Source organism: Anser cygnoides, chromosome 4, assembly GCF_040182565.1.
Source record: "Anser cygnoides isolate HZ-2024a breed goose chromosome 4, Taihu_goose_T2T_genome, whole genome shotgun sequence".
Lineage (NCBI taxonomy): Eukaryota > Metazoa > Chordata > Aves > Anseriformes > Anatidae > Anser > Anser cygnoides.
This window is the reverse complement of record NC_089876.1, coordinates 23194236-23209818: the sequence shown is the minus strand read 5'-3', so window position 1 is coordinate 23209818 and position 15583 is coordinate 23194236. Positions and strand designations below refer to the sequence as shown.

General features: G+C 35.0%; 1 protein-coding gene across 8 annotated transcripts in view; it reads left to right on the top strand.

Annotated features, from left to right (window-relative positions):
- ARAP2 (ArfGAP with RhoGAP domain, ankyrin repeat and PH domain 2) overlaps positions 1 to 15583 on the top strand; it is a 130562-nt gene that overhangs the window by 17957 nt on the left and 97022 nt on the right. For all 8 annotated transcript variants that reach the window (XR_007158149.2, XM_048047690.2, XM_048047693.2 and 5 more), the window contains 4 exons: positions 2810 to 2895; positions 3646 to 3999; positions 7339 to 7408; positions 12798 to 12918. Coding sequence is in view for 7 of the 8 variants with exons in the window: in XM_048047690.2 (XP_047903647.2) it covers positions 2810 to 2895; positions 3646 to 3999; positions 7339 to 7408; positions 12798 to 12918 (631 nt within the window). In the remaining variant the exon portion in view is untranslated. The remainder of the gene's footprint in view (positions 1 to 2809; positions 2896 to 3645; positions 4000 to 7338; positions 7409 to 12797; positions 12919 to 15583) is intronic.

The window sequence follows — 15583 nt, the reverse complement described above, 5'->3', positions numbered from 1 at the left end:
AGAATATAGTTCATCTGTATTTAAGAAAACAGCAAGTTGTAATGCTGACTAAATGAAGCTTGTTCTAAGTGGTTAGAAGTTGGCCATTAACCTTCTTCCTGTTTCATTGGTGTAACAAAGTAAAAGCTTCTACAGGCTTTTATAAAGGGAGTGTCTAGAAACAGGTAATGAGTCACTACAGACTAAAGGTAAGTCAGCATGAGAGAATGGGGAATTAAAGGCATAAAAAAAGTATGCCTTAGACTTAAGTGAGGAAGGAAGACAGCTAGAAGCAGAAACCTCTAAAGGGCAACCCGAAGAAGGAACATTTTTCTTTTCCATTGATTCAAAAATAGCACAAATAAAAATCCTAACATTTCACAGCTGATATATTGCTGTGTCCAGCTGAAGAGTAAAGTATATTGGAATTCAGTTTTTCTGTGAAGAAATACTGAGTTCAAGCCTCTGGAGCGAAATACTGGCTTTATTTCTTGCTGTAGATTCTCAGACTAGATTAAAACATGCATATTGAGTTCAGTAATCTCTGTGAGCTCCTACATGTTGTGGTATTGTGGAATGCTGGCTAGATTACAAATTGTGCAACTTTAAAATAGGAACTTTTAAGAACCCCTCCTGTTAAAATATTATCTTTAAAGCCCTGTTATAAAGCTGTATGGCCTTTAATAGAAGACTAAGGCAGTGTCTCTCAAGTGAAGATGCTTGTCCTGAATGGTATCGAGTATTTAATGTGGCAGTAGTTCCAGTACAATTCTTAGTATTCAGGTTTCCTCACTTCACATTGTGACCAGAAAGACTGACTGGTAGAAAAATATAAACAAAAATGCATCTGAATGCTTCCTGATCAAAAGTAGAGATTTCATATAGGGCTGCAAGTAGGCAGTTACATCTGACTGTGATCTAGAAGCCGGACTTCTTCCTTAAGGGCGGGCTCTTTCTCTGCGTAAGAACAGTATACATTTAAATACAGTTTCTGTCTAATATATATACCCATCTTTCAAGAAATACTTCCTTCTATGAAGGTGACTGCAGGAGAAAATGGTGCTGCTACTTACCTCTGTACAATACCTGACAGAGTTGCAGGAGGTGGGAAACAGGAGTTCTGTCTTGTATCGAGGCTGAGGATCTTGCCAAGTAATCCTGTAACCAACACATGGCTTCCCTTCTTTAATTTGGATGAAGTTTGTGTCTTTTGTGAGGGAACAGAACTCTGTCTGCATAACCTGTCTTCATTTATGGATTTCCATATTTTAAAGTTTGCCAGCAATAGAAATGCATCTCTTGATTGCTATTTGGAAGTTCTCAGGGTCCCCCGAACTTGGCTAAGTGCTGAAGATTGCAGAGCAAGCAAAGGCAGGATGTAAACTGGTATCGTAATGGGTCATGAGAGGGAGCAGGAGGTGCAGCTGTGTACCCGTACACAGTGGGCATGGTTCATCCATCTGAGCAGCCTGGGGCTGCATCATGATGAGCAGGTGAAAATAATAGAGTAAAAATGTTTAGCATCTAACTTAAAGATGCTTCCTGGGTGATGGCATTAGTCTCTTGGCTGTTGCATAAAAATGTGATACTGCCATTTCACCTCCTTTTGTGATGAGTATTTCAGGCATTTTGCAAGTAGCAGACAGGTTGCTCGTCGGTTTTCTGTTTTTGTTTGTTTTGCAAATATAGGAGTGTTTTTCATCATCATCATCTAATCCTTGGTGCTACAACATAGCTAATAGTGTGTGGTGTGTGTTGGTGTGTTTTTTGGAGGGGTGTTTTTTCTTTTTTTTTTTTTTAACAAACTATCTGGTTGGCAGAGGAGGTCAAAAAGTTCCTTAAGGGTTATCCTATTAGCAGCCTATATCTTCCCCAGTTTTTTCTGTAGAGTACAAATACTCAGCTTTTAGCTGTGCCCTTTTTTAAGCTTGTCTTTTCATGTTGCCTAGGCACAGCCCTCAAATATAAATGAGATGCTGCTTCTGGGGGAAGAAAAAATGGCAACAGTTGTGAAAGCGTATCCGCTTTTTTCTGGCTCTTTTCAGCTTTGTGACATACACTTCAAAGTTTAAATGAGTAAATTAAATTGTTTCCGTCATAAAGCATGTAGCTGTTCATTTTTTTATGTTTTATTTTTTAAAAGGAAGAAAGATGAATCTTGAGAAGCTTAGTAATGCAGTATGATTGTCAGATCAAGTTTAGAAAGTATGGAGTGTAATGTTCTTGAGCAGTGTTAACCTTGACATTTTGTACACTCCAAGCAGTTTCTGATAAAGATTTCTAAACATTCATAAATGTGCCTTTTAGGAAGAAGAGCCTGGCAAGAAGATACTAGATATGTTTAGCAGTCTTACTGTAGGAATTTGAATTTACCTCTGTTTTATCTTTGTACCATGAAGGCTGTACATTTAATTCAGAGAAATATTGACATGAAAGATAGGCTAACAGTAGCAAATCATAAATGGTATACTTAAGATGCATGTAACTTGTGGCTCTTGAGTTTAGAAAATTTCAGTGTAAAAATAATACTCAATTGTGCTTCAAGAAATAAAAGTCAGAGTAGTAATATTTCTATGTGCTGAGTTTTTTAATTTATTTGTCTTGGGTATTTTGGACTATGTGCAAATATTTTTGAGTATTAAAATGGAAATATTGAAAATAACATTTTTAAAATACTTTTTGAAACAATCTTTCAGATGCCTATTACTAGAAAATTTAGAAAAGTGTATCTTTGCTAGTTGGTCTGTTTGTGTGTGATTTATGTCTACAGTAATTTAAACAATTTACTATTTCACTTACATATGTTTTTTGTGGTATATATATTTTCTAGGAACTTCATGGAAATGAACTCCTGGTTTGTGAAAAGAAATCAGATCTAGAAATGAATGAAGAACGTTATTCTCACAAGAATTCATGGTATTAAATAAGTTATAGATAAATCTAGAATTTAAAGAGGAAAGAATTATTTAGTAATGTAATAAGTAGAGCTCTACCTATGAAAGGTGGTCACCAGCAGTGACTTTGTTTATTTATCTGTCCATCTATTTATTTATTTTTCTCCTATTTGAGCCTTCACATCATTCCGTAGGAGGTGACTGTCCTAAGACTGTCTAACCTGGGCTTCAGAAGGTTTTGTGGATTTGGGGGGTGTCTTGTCCCTTTCTTCACACAGGAAGACACACGTTTTATTTTTAGATGTCTCTTAGATAACCATCTCTGAGTACTTTCATACACTGTCTACTCATTTAAAAAAAAAAAAAGAAAGCAAAACACACAAAAACATTCTTTAATTTTTTACTTTTTACAATTACTTTATTCTTTACAAGGGTGAGAGACTGAAGAGCAAGGTGATACCGCAAATCCTCCAGAACTTTAAAATGAATAAATCTAGTTTTCTGAGGAAGCAGAATTCAATTTAAAGTTTTTTAATATTCAGGTTTCTAGAGGAACCAGCAGATGTTACCTCGCTACCAGCCCTATTCAGAAAGTAGGATTCAGTTAAGGTCATAGTTTGAAGATACATACCCTGTTTAGCTCAGCCTCTGGTTATCCCCAAAATGAAACATGTTATAGCACATTTGCAATGTCTTAATAATATTTGTTCTGACTGATACTTTGTTATGCGTTGTAGCAATACACTTAGATTAAAGTGTACTTTTTTTCTAGTTCCCTTAATCAGGATGAGAAGACAAAGGAATGTGTGAAAAATGAACCCTTGTCTCAGGAAAACAAGTCATTAGCACCAGAAGATTTTGAAAGTGAATCTGTATACTCTATTGTGGATCAATGTTCATTACCTTTAAAGAAAAAGAAAAATAAAGCCAAAAGCCACTCATCATCTTGTAGTAAGAACCGAAGTGGAGATTCAAATCTCTTGGTCAGTGAACAAATGGATTTTCGGCAATTTGACGGAGCTCAAACTTCGATTGCAAATGAATCAATAACACCGTATGCTTGTTTTTATGGACCATCAGTAAAGAAGCTTAAAGCAGGATGGCTGGATAAATTATCCCCTCAAGGGTATGGTATTTGTGGTGATTACTGTGTAATTGCAAAGATGTATGTTTGCATGAAAGGCTCTTGGGTCACTGTGGTGGGAAGAAGGGAACTGCTTTTATCACAAGAGCACAGGGCTTTTCTTTTACATTCTCACTTTTAATGATATGTTGTTATCTATCCTAAAGTTTATTTAGGAGGTATGCTCAGGAAAGATGTTTTTATGAAAAATGTTGATTGCCACTCATGAACTGTAGTGGAAAAATCGAGAATTAATTTGTAGCAACATTTCCAATCTGTGAATCTTCGTTGCTTTTCTGTGAGCAAAACCAAGGTCTGATTCTGAAATATTGCTTTACCAGTTTAGCTGTGAACATACAAATTAGTGATTTTCTTGACTGAAAATCACTATTGGTTTCAGAGTTGTGTAGTCTCGTAGGAATATAAATCAAGCTTTGAGTTTAGAAATGTATCTACAGTGAATAGTCTCCTACTTTAGTTTATCAATGTGCCTAAATTTTGATGGAGGAATCTGAGCACGAGTCTTACTTTGAAATTTTAAATAGTAAAAAAGAGAGTAGAAGGAAAACAGATTCACTAGGACGTTTATAGCTTTAAAAAGCTCTTGTTTAATTGCTATTATTGTTTAAAGTTTCTTCTACTTTAATTTAACGTACTTTAAATTCCCACTCTTCTTAGATTGTGTAAAGAGCCCTATATTATCTGATCTTCCCTTCATAAATGTAGTAAACTCTGACATACTTCTAACCTCCTTAACTAATTGAATAGACAATTCTTCAGTAGTTTCTGCTTCTGTAGTTGTTCTAATAACTTTCTTCATCTCCTCTCTGCATTTTTAAGGTTGGCACAATTTAACTTTTCCAGTCCATTTCTGACTTTCACTAGCATCAAGAAATTAAAGCTTTTGTCCTTTAGTTCTGTAATGTTTTTACTGTAGTTCTCCTTGAGCCTTAGTAGTTCTATATTCTTTGTTCTTAGAACTTCATGTTTAGCTGCTTTGAAAGGTGATATTAAAATGTTTGGCCTTTCCTTTCATTAGTTGTGGCTATAATAATCATAATTACTCTGACTATTATAGCAATTATATTTTTTTCACTTTACTGACAAAAGTTATTGAATTAAATTGCTTGAGAATACATTCTAGGTTGAGCCCACTGGAAGGAGCTCTGTGACATAGCAATTTCTGTTTTTTTGTCATTTGTTTTTTAAGAGTTCTGACTCACAAAGACGTATTTCTTTATTTTTGCTTTATTATGATATATTGTTAAGGCTGAATAGCAAGGAGGAATAAATCTGGTTTGAAATTCTGCAATGGCAAAATAGGTTTAATCTGCACAAACCTAGTTATATGGTTTTTTTTGTGCTTTTTATTCAGTTTCAAAAGTTTCATCAACTTTTATGGATTGCCATTATGTACTTTTAGTAACAAATCAAAGAACAATTTTACATAGACTCAAAATAGTCTTTTCTCCAGTATAGTATGTTTATACTACTTTTTTTCAGAACTGAAAGAAGTGTATTCACTTTTCAGAAGAGTTGCAGTTAATACCTCAATTTTGGCAGTTAGCTAATGGAGTGATATAAAATATGGTTCTAGATTCCGGTTTACTCATACTGTGATGTTTGAAGGAATAGAGTTTGAAACTGAATGTGAAGGCTTTAAGTAAAGTACTGCATGAGAATATATTACTTTGAAAAAGATAGTGAATTAATCACAAAATTAATAGTTGGTAGAACTGTGTAGAAAAGTTGCAGCATCAGTAGCCTCAAACCAGTGATATTCCTTGGCTAAATTTCAAGGAGTTGTTTTTAAACAGTTTAATGAATGCTAATTTTTTTTCTTTCTAACAATACCACTTCTCAGATACCTGAAGACTTAAAGAAACCAACCAAAGCAGAAAAAAAAAACTGATTTGTTCTGCCATTAAAGACTTGACATGTTGAGCTTAGTGATATGGCTTAGTGGAGGACTTCTTAGTGTTAGGTCAGAGGTTGAACTAGGTGATCTTGGAGGTCTCTTCCAACCTAAATGATTCTGTGATTTCAGTCCCTGTCAGCTGAATGTTTCTTTTTTTTTTACTTTTTTTTTTTTTTTACTATTTTCTTTTTTTATAAAGCTGTTATTTACATCTGGCATTTTGTGTGTCCTCAGGGGAATGAAGATGCACTGTTTCCTTAAATTGTTGTAAACTGCATTTAAAGTACAGCTTTTATTTTTAGTGAACTCACTATAAATTGCAAAGTCATTGAGTTTGTTTACATTTTACATGGCACTTAGGTACATTTTTTCTTTTCTGTAACATCTCAAAGTTTATTGACATTTTAATGGAAAACAAATTCTACATTGGCTTTTCCAGGTTAGAAAAGATGATGATTTATTGTAGTCATATAATACAAGTTAATTAAGCCAGTTGCTATTTGATTGAAGTTTTGATAAACTATCGCAGTCTCCTAATTCTAAAACAGAGCGTTCTTTTAATAGTAAAGAAAATAACATTGGGAAAAGAGTTGTTAGAGAAGGGTCTTGTGCTTGCTTAATTAACTTGTTTAATAGGTTTTAGAATGTAAATTTTTATAGATGATAACTAATAGGTTGCCAACATTTTTAATGAGCGTAATGGACTGCTTCAGGTTCATATTTTTTATATATATATATAAAATAAGAGCATAAATTAACAGGAAACTGAGATAATCAAATGAGCTTCTCGTTACTGATCTGTAGTTGATAACAGAGGTTGAAAACGAATTTTTACATTGTACTTGTTGAATGATTGGTGTGACTGATACTTATTCATTGGCCAGGGAAGAGAGTGCTCAGGTGAGGTTGACTCTATATGGTTTACATACCGTAATATGTAAACAGAGATATACTTCTCATGAACCTGTCAATGAGATGGTCACTTCAGATTCTCAGTTTTTGTTTTTGCAAATGAACTTAAGAGTTTTTAACACTGAAAGGTATGCTCTGTATTCAGAGTATTCCTTTGCTTTCCGTAAAAACATCCTTTATACCTGTTAAATTCAAGCAAAAATACATTATTGAAAGCTCTTTTTTTCCTTTGTCACTTCAGATATGATAAAGAGGATGGGGAGGGGAAAGAGAGGGGAAATTTGCTTAAAAAAAATGAAGTTACTGAATTATAAAAACTCCAGTGATATTGTTTATTATATTTGAAATCAATAATATTCTTTTAAAAAGGTGTAAATTTTAATTTCTAGAATGTTTAGGCCCAAATGCAGGAAGCTAAATGTGATTTTTACCTTTCATTAATTTGCACTTGTGATATTCTGAAAAGCTTGTTCTTGTTTGTAATTTTAATTGTATTATTTTTTGGTTCACAGCAAACGTATGTTTCAGAAGCGCTGGGTTAAGTTTGATGGAGACAGCATTTCTTACTACAATAATGAAAAGGTAAGTGACATGCTTGGGTCAAAATGCATGTGTGTAATATACATGATAAAGAATTAATTATTAATGAATATTTGTCTTAAATATATCTTCAACTGCAAAATAAGGATAAGGTATTATTAGATATTTTAATGTGTCCTTGAGCTTCATGTGTTCTTCATCCTCTTGTTTTCTAGAAGGGCTAGTGTTCCTGATATTTCCAGGTAGATATCCTCAGAACTTCTTAGTTTATTGGAGGAGCGACATTGCTGCATTCTGCAAAAGAGAACAGGACCATGAAAAACATGTTTAAGAGATCAAATGCTACATTGGTGGCTGCAAACTGTCTTGTCATGGAAACCCAGCATGTTAGTTTTTTTTTTTTTTTTTGAGGGAAAATTTGGCCTGGAAGACCTTCTAAAAGCAAATACTCCATGCCACTTTCCTCGTCTCTAATTATAAATGTCTCTCCTTTTGTGTATTCTAGGAATAATCATAACATGGGACTAGTTTACATTTGAATGTGTCTCTTTAAAAGGAGCATAATACTGTAATGTGAGTGGCTGGCTTTGTTTGTTTCTGTACCTAAGGGACTGATCCGTACCAAAAGATTTGCAGGCTCATGAGTTGCCTTGATTTAAGTAGTTCTCTTCTGATACATGATGTAAAAATGGATTTGTAAGTAATAATTTTCAAAAAATATATGACACTTGGAAAAGACTTACCTGAGCGCTTGATGTTGTTTTTCACAATAGAAACCATTGCTTTTTTGAGACCTATCTTTAAACCTTGCCTTCTTTTTTCTAAAAATTTTCCTTTTTCTTCTTTTTCCTATATTTATCTATTTAATACACTTCAGCTGACTTAAATTATTTTTCTGTTGCTCTGTGATTAATTCACTTTTGGAAGAAATGCAGAACTTGTTAAATTCAAAAATGATAGATGATTGTATAATGTGCATGTTTGGAAATGAGGTTATATGCATGTGTATTGCTTGAAACACTGGAAAGCATTTCCTGTTGAAGATGCATATTAAATTAAGAACAAAATACAACTTAGGGTAAAAGTTCCCAAGCATTATGCTAGGCAGTGATAATCAGTAAGTGTTCTGCAGATGCTTTATATAATGTGCATGCTTTTTGAAATATTTCAGCAGATTATGAAAGGGGAGAACTAAAGTAGAAAATGGCTGTGTACATCCTGAGGGTCTAGAGAATTGTGAACAAGCTCAAAAAATTATTTACATCATGCCTTATTATGCCTACTGATGAGGAACATGAGACAACCTGTTTTTGCTTGCTTATTTTTCCTCACTTACATTAGGAGAAATGATTATGTAGATGAAGAGAACGATGGAATAACATCTGGGTTGGAAAGACCAAAAAATGTTACTCCCTATGTGGTATTCATACCAGGGCTTTAGACGAGCAGAAATGCAGAGTTAGTTGTTAAGAGACTTTTTAAATAAATAAAAATCCTACGGCATTGGGATTTGTTTAACATTGTCTGTAGCATAATTAGGCAAAGAATGCTAATTTCAAAGAATTTTAAGTCATGTTTCTGCACTGGGGGTTTATTTATTTATTTTGGAAGGTCACTAGAGGTTGCTTTGCGGTCACTAACTCTAGAGTAGGACTTTATTATACAGCTGTCTGTCATAGGAGATTCCAGAAATCATCCTGTATGTTGAAGGGAATATTTAATGTGGCATAGTTGCTTAAAAAGCTTTCAACTCTGCATCCTCTATTTAAAAGATATCTGTGATAGTTTGGGCCATCAAGAACTTGCAGGAGTCTTTGTTTGAAGACTCCTTCTCTCCCTTTTCTTGAGCAGAGTATAAAACCACACTCCTGGAGTTGAAAGTGTCACTGGTTGGTCTGTGTGTTCAATTTCAAATTTGTGTGTCTGATTTGTTAACTTGGTGAGTCCTTTTTATATCCAAGAACTGCGAAGCTGAAGGCGCATTCTGATGATAGCTGAGGATTTGATGAAACTCTTGGAGTACTTTGCAGATAGGAGGAAAACAGTTGTCTGTCCATAGTTCTGAGTGCATAGTGGGATTTGGGTAAGTAATGGAGTCACTGGAGAGCATGAGCTTTTTGGCAGAATGGTCTTTGTTGGATCCCTCCTCCCACACCGAGAGCATTCATATTGCCTGTTAGATGGTTATCAGCATGTTCTGCAAGTATTTGCAGACCTGGCAATACTTCCATGCAGCTCAGGAGCTGGTTCTGATAAAGGTAGGGATATCCCCATGGTTCACTGTGGGCAACAGGGCCCTCCTCCTAGCTGTATGTCTAGTTACGTTTAAACGAGGAAGTTGTCACTTAACCTCAATCTTAATGGCAAGATCCATCTGTTCTAATCTGTGTTTGTCCAAGGATATTCCAATACACAGACAATATGTTATAAAGGAATTGTTACACTTTTGGTTTCACAAATATCAATTAAAAAACAGTTCTCAAAAGGAAACCAATCCTTACCCAGGTATTTTTTCTGATTATTACAAGTAGAAAAGGGTAGAGTGAATAGAATAAAACTGCTTGTTTTACCCAGAAACACTACCCGTACTAAACAGCTCTATTTGCCATTCAAATTAGAAACTTGAGAGGAGTGAGATTCTCAACAAGGGGAAGTGTGCAAGTGTCTAATCAAGAGTGAAATGCATGGAGGATGGGGAAGGAAGGCGGAGAGGGCAGTGTTCCAGAAAATGTCTGCTTATTCTATCTAAATTCTCCTTGGAATGATTTAAACTTGATTTTTTTTCTAATCTGGATCTAGCTGTGTGTCATCTTCTAATAAATGCAGACTACTTCCTTTTATATCTATTTATATATGAAAAAAATGCTTAATGTGTTTTTTTTTCAAATGGCATGTGACCTGGGAACTGTTTTTCTTTGAATTGATGATGCTGCTCATTTCTCCTGTATTTATGGTTCTGAGCAAGTTGATGTGGTCACAGCAATATCCTGTGTGGTTTTGTCATAACAGAATGTGGTCAACTGAAGTGAGAGCAAGCTGAAGAGCGGAAGGTGTAATTTCAGAATTTTTTTCAAATACACAGTATGTGTAGTATTTCTTTCAAAGTTCTTCCTTGTTTTGGCAGGAGAACTCTAGTGCTCTAACATGTACTTTATGGTAAGGCAAAACTGCTGGTGATATTCAAAGTTTTTGTTTAAAAACATCTTAGGATCCTTGACAAATACATTTGTGATTTAGGAAAGTCTTGCTTTTTCATGTGGAGAACTTTATTTTGTTGCGTTATGCTGCATGTAAGCATAACAAAGAATGAAATTCACTGCAAAACAGGGCAATCACTGTTGTTCTTGAACTAGGTCATGTTTTATCTGTTGTGGAAGGAAAGCCGAAACAGTGCAGGACTATGTTTTCCAGGATCTTTCAGTCTGGCTCTGAAACACACCAGGTGAGGTAGGGCTCCATTGGGCTGTATTTGAAAATAAACATTTTCATCAAAGCAGATGTTCTCAACAAAACTTTCTTCTTTCCAAACTAGAAAATTGTTCCATCAGAGAATTTTTAGCAGCCCTATAAGTAGAATAGACCACCTGGTAACAGAAGAAATATCTGCGAGGTTCTTGGGTCTGTTTTTGTTGTTGTTTCTCTGTTTTCTTAAATCGCCTAATGTCTTGTCTGCACTGTTTCAAAGAGTAGGCATTTCTTGCATGTGGAACAGACGCTGCTGTAGAAATAAGATTGAGAAATTACAGTGGTTTAAACTGTATTTGAAAATACATATGCCTTGGGGAGAACAAAGCTTTAAAAAGGATGATTAAATAACAAAACCAAAACTACTCAGCTTAAAAGGAGACTGAAAATTTTCAAAGCAGGTAGAATAAAGCAGCTGTGACTTAAAGCAGTCTGAATTATTCTCTTACAGTACCAAATACAACCAGTAGATGCCTGCAAACACCGTAATATAATTATATCTGAACACTTTTAGAAGTAGCATCTGTAATAAGTTTGTTTTTCTATTGAGAGTTAACACAATATCCAACCTTCTTTAACAAATATGAAGTAGCTGTGTTCAAGTCTGTCTTCAAACAAGTATAGCCATAATGAAAATACATGCACAACACTGAGATAATTCTGATAGAGTAGCTCTTGAGTAACATGTTCACTGTCTTTGTATATTTTACTAAACTGCAGTTGATCAAACAGTATTCATTGATAAATATTAGTGTCTAGCAGCAAAACAACGCAAGTGTGAATTTGGTGAAAATCTGTGTTATACTAAATTCAGTAAACAGAAAATGTATCTTGTGTGTCTCCTCCATGCTTAGCATTCACAGTGGTTCCTCTATTATAATAATTTATGCTTCAAGAGGAAAGTTATTACAATATACATCTTTTATGGGGAGCTCCCTCTTGGAATTTTACTGCATCTGGATCATCAATCTTAGCAGTATATCCGAAATTATCATGGTCAAAAAAACCCACAATTGATCAAAGCAAATATGGGGACAGGAGGAACAGTGTCAACTCTGTAATCCAGGAGTTGTGCAGAAGTATTTCCAAAGCATTGCATGTCTGCTTGGGCTTTCTTGCCCTTCCCCACCGCCTCGTAACGCTTAGGCTGATTAGGTTAAAAGATGACCAGAGGACTTGGAGAAAGTTCTGGTAGCAATTCGCTTCTCCTATGTTGCTGTTGTTTTAGTTCAGTTGTCCCGATTTCAAGTTGCAAATTAGGAAACTTTAGAAAAATTTATTCCAATGTCAAATTATATTTTTTGAGGGATCACTTTCCTCCTGTCTCATTTAGAAAAAAAAAGTACCCACCTGATTCAAGCTAGAGGTTCCTCGTTAGCGATGACAAGGCAATGGATTTTTGCACAGTAGTTGTCCCCACCCTCCCATTCAGGGTAAAAGATAAAATCAGTGGATTTACTTTATTACTGGCTAACCACTGAACAAATGGGGGAAGGAACATATAAATTCTCTGGAATTTTCTCCCTAGAGAAAGCACTTTTTTTCCTCCTTGCCCGATTTTGTTTTTACAGTTAAGAGCGTGTATGTATAAAGATCTGTGAGATACTCAATGCAATTTACTTTGGCATAAAATTGTAAATTTAAGACTGATATTTTGCTATAGTAGAGTCATGAGATGACTCGTTAAGTTATATCTCTCACATGCACTATATTTCACCATGGGATTTTACTCTATTTTAGAAAGCTGTAAGTGTGCATAGACACGTAACAATGAAGTGGGCTATGTGTGGGTTGTGAAGTGGTTTACTAATTGATGCAATTTTGTTAATAATAAATGGTGAACTTCTAGGAGCACAGCACAGTTTAGGATATGAACATCCGAAACATCATGGTGCGTAATACTACCTGGGAGACATTTAATGTTCCGTGAAAGTTATTAACTATTTCTATTGCGTTTTTATTATAGGAAGTGTTCTCAAAGGGGATAATCCTGCTCTCTGCTATAGCAACAGTAAGAGTTCATGGAGAGAATAAATTTGAAGTTGTTACATCCCATAGGACTTTCGTCTTTCGAGTAGATAAAGAAGGTATGTAGAAAACATGTAATTCTCATGATTGCTAGAAAGCTATGTTGTCACTGCTGATAAACTCTGTTTGTGAAATATAACTCATTGTGAGAAATACTTTTGGAATCCAGCTGTTCTGGGCTCATGAAGTGAAACTAGAGATAACTATATGCTTTGTAATAAGAGCTGAAATACACTTAAAAATATCAAAATGAGAATACTGTTTTCCAGCTCTTCATTCTCCCACATTCTTTCCAAAGATGGATTTTTCTGGGGATTCCTCAGGTCTCACTAGCAGCTTTTATAGTCTTTGTGCTCTCAGCCATCTGCTCCAAGTCACTACTTGATATAAAATTGATGAAGAGCAACAATGAAGTTGATGGCTTGGATGTGATGATGTGATCAGAGAAAATCTGGATTTTTCTGTGTGTCTTTATTTGTTGCTTTGTACAGTATTTTCAGCCATGTACTGATAGAGAATACAAATGCGAAAGGGAAGTTAGATTGCCTTCTACTCTAATGTTTTATCAACCTACTGCTGTAATATGTAGAATCAATATCAGTGCATGTATGACTTACTTTATGGAAACAATCAAATAAAATGGAATACCTAGAAAAAAGCATATGCAATATGTATTTACAGCAGTACATGCCAGACCCATTATAGCTAAGGGTCTCTCAGCATTTCCATTATCAAATCCCATTTTTATGGGTTATAGCTTGGTTGTAAACATTCGCTGCAGGCTGTAACAGGAGTGCAACATCAGTGAACAAATCCTTCTTATCATGTCTGGCTCAAATCATTTCAGGCATTTTTATGCTCTTAGCTGAGTTAAAAAATAGACCTATTTTTATTATTTTTGCCTTTCTCTTCCCAATTTTTTGATTATTTTTATAAATTGGAGCACAACCATCTTAGTGCAGTATTTTTTGTGTGGCCATAATTTGCTTTATGGACGTTGCATTTGAATACTGTAAAGACATTAACAATTTATACTGATATATAAAATATATTCAGAGCAGCCACTTGAAAATGAAATTGTAATTGGATGTATACAGCTGTACAACTGTCTTTGGACCTAGTGGCCTGTCTGTAAAGCTGTTCACTTAAGGTTAGAAATGAGTGTTGTACAAATAATTCAGTCCTTACTGTGTCTAGAGCTGGATGATATATTCATAGTAAATTATGTGAATAACCCTGCTTGCTTTTGGGTATGTGCACAGACTGCTACTGGATGCTATTCCTTCTGTGGATTTGTGGTTGGAAATTGTTCTGGGACTATTCCAATAATACTTAACTTCTTTAAAAATACTTTGAAATGGAGACTTTTATACATATTTCATCCTGTGGACCTTGTATATTAGCTTTCCTTTATTTCTGCTGGAGTATCAAAACATGGAATACTGTCATTGACTTTGTTGATTTGCGTCCCTTGGTACCAGCGCTGGTCCACAATCTGTGGGATTATAGTGCTAGTTTTATTGGCTTTCAGTGTGCTGCTTGGTTATTTGTTTGATATAATGGAAATACAGTATTTTTTGGTTTGATTTAAATATCTAGAGGGAAAACTCTGTATGCAATGCTTTGGAAAGTTTAGTGGCATTTGGGGGCAAAAAATTTAAATACGTAGCAGTACTGAATTAGAGCATAATCTGCTCAGATGCGGTGATATTTTGTTTAATTGGAGTCAAATGCTATTTAAAAAAAAACACCACACTTTTAGCATAATGTGATATTATACTATACTGAAATATTTTGGTGACCTTTTAAAACTTCTTTTAAAGACTTTCCAACGCTTTAAAACAAAACTTGTACTTCTAAGAGGAGCACTTGGATCATCTACCGTGTGCTGGTGTGTCCAGCTGCTGTTTTTCTCTTCTTCAGACTGTTTTCTGGTGCCTTTCATGTGTGACATTTATGAAGTGAGCATGTTATTGTTTTGATAGTCCTCTTAGCAGCGTTGGGCACTGATAGTTTCTACTTCAAAGATGCTGTGAACAGTATATACTTCTCCCCAGCCCACCATATATTTCATGACCTGAATCTTTCAGAGCAGAGTTGAAATATTCATGATATTTCAATCCCATAGGGCAAGTCTAATTCATTCAATGTATTCAGCGTTAAAGTATATTGATTGTAGTCTGGTGAAACATCTGAACATAGTGTATGAGACTGAGTGGAACTTTATTACTTCACCTGCTTGTGTTCATGTATTTGTAAGATGCTAAATTAATAATGCATACGGAAGATATTCAAACATGCATTTTCTTGACTACTCAGCTCCCTTGACAATATCAAGCTTAACCACTACACCTTAATGGAGTAGACTGTGAATTGCCAAATGTTGCATAAAAGCATGGCCAAACAGAATAGCACTGGGGATGGCTTCCCTGTTCAGCGAGAGATTATTTAGGCTCCCTGGTTTTTGCTTACATAATTTCCGTAGTTCTTTCCCATTGATTGGGCTTCCAGAAGGTGAACATGCCACCTGTATACCAACTCAGTCTTCAAGCTGTCTGAAATTAAGCATCTCAGAACTAGTAGACATGACTTCAAAAATCTTGATCGTCAGTTTGCATAAGTTCAAATTTGTGTTGGTTTGTTGGGAGTTGAGTGGATATCTTTGCTAACATCTCTACTGATACGGGCTCCTGGGTTGTGGGGTTTTTGTTTTGTCTCTATTGT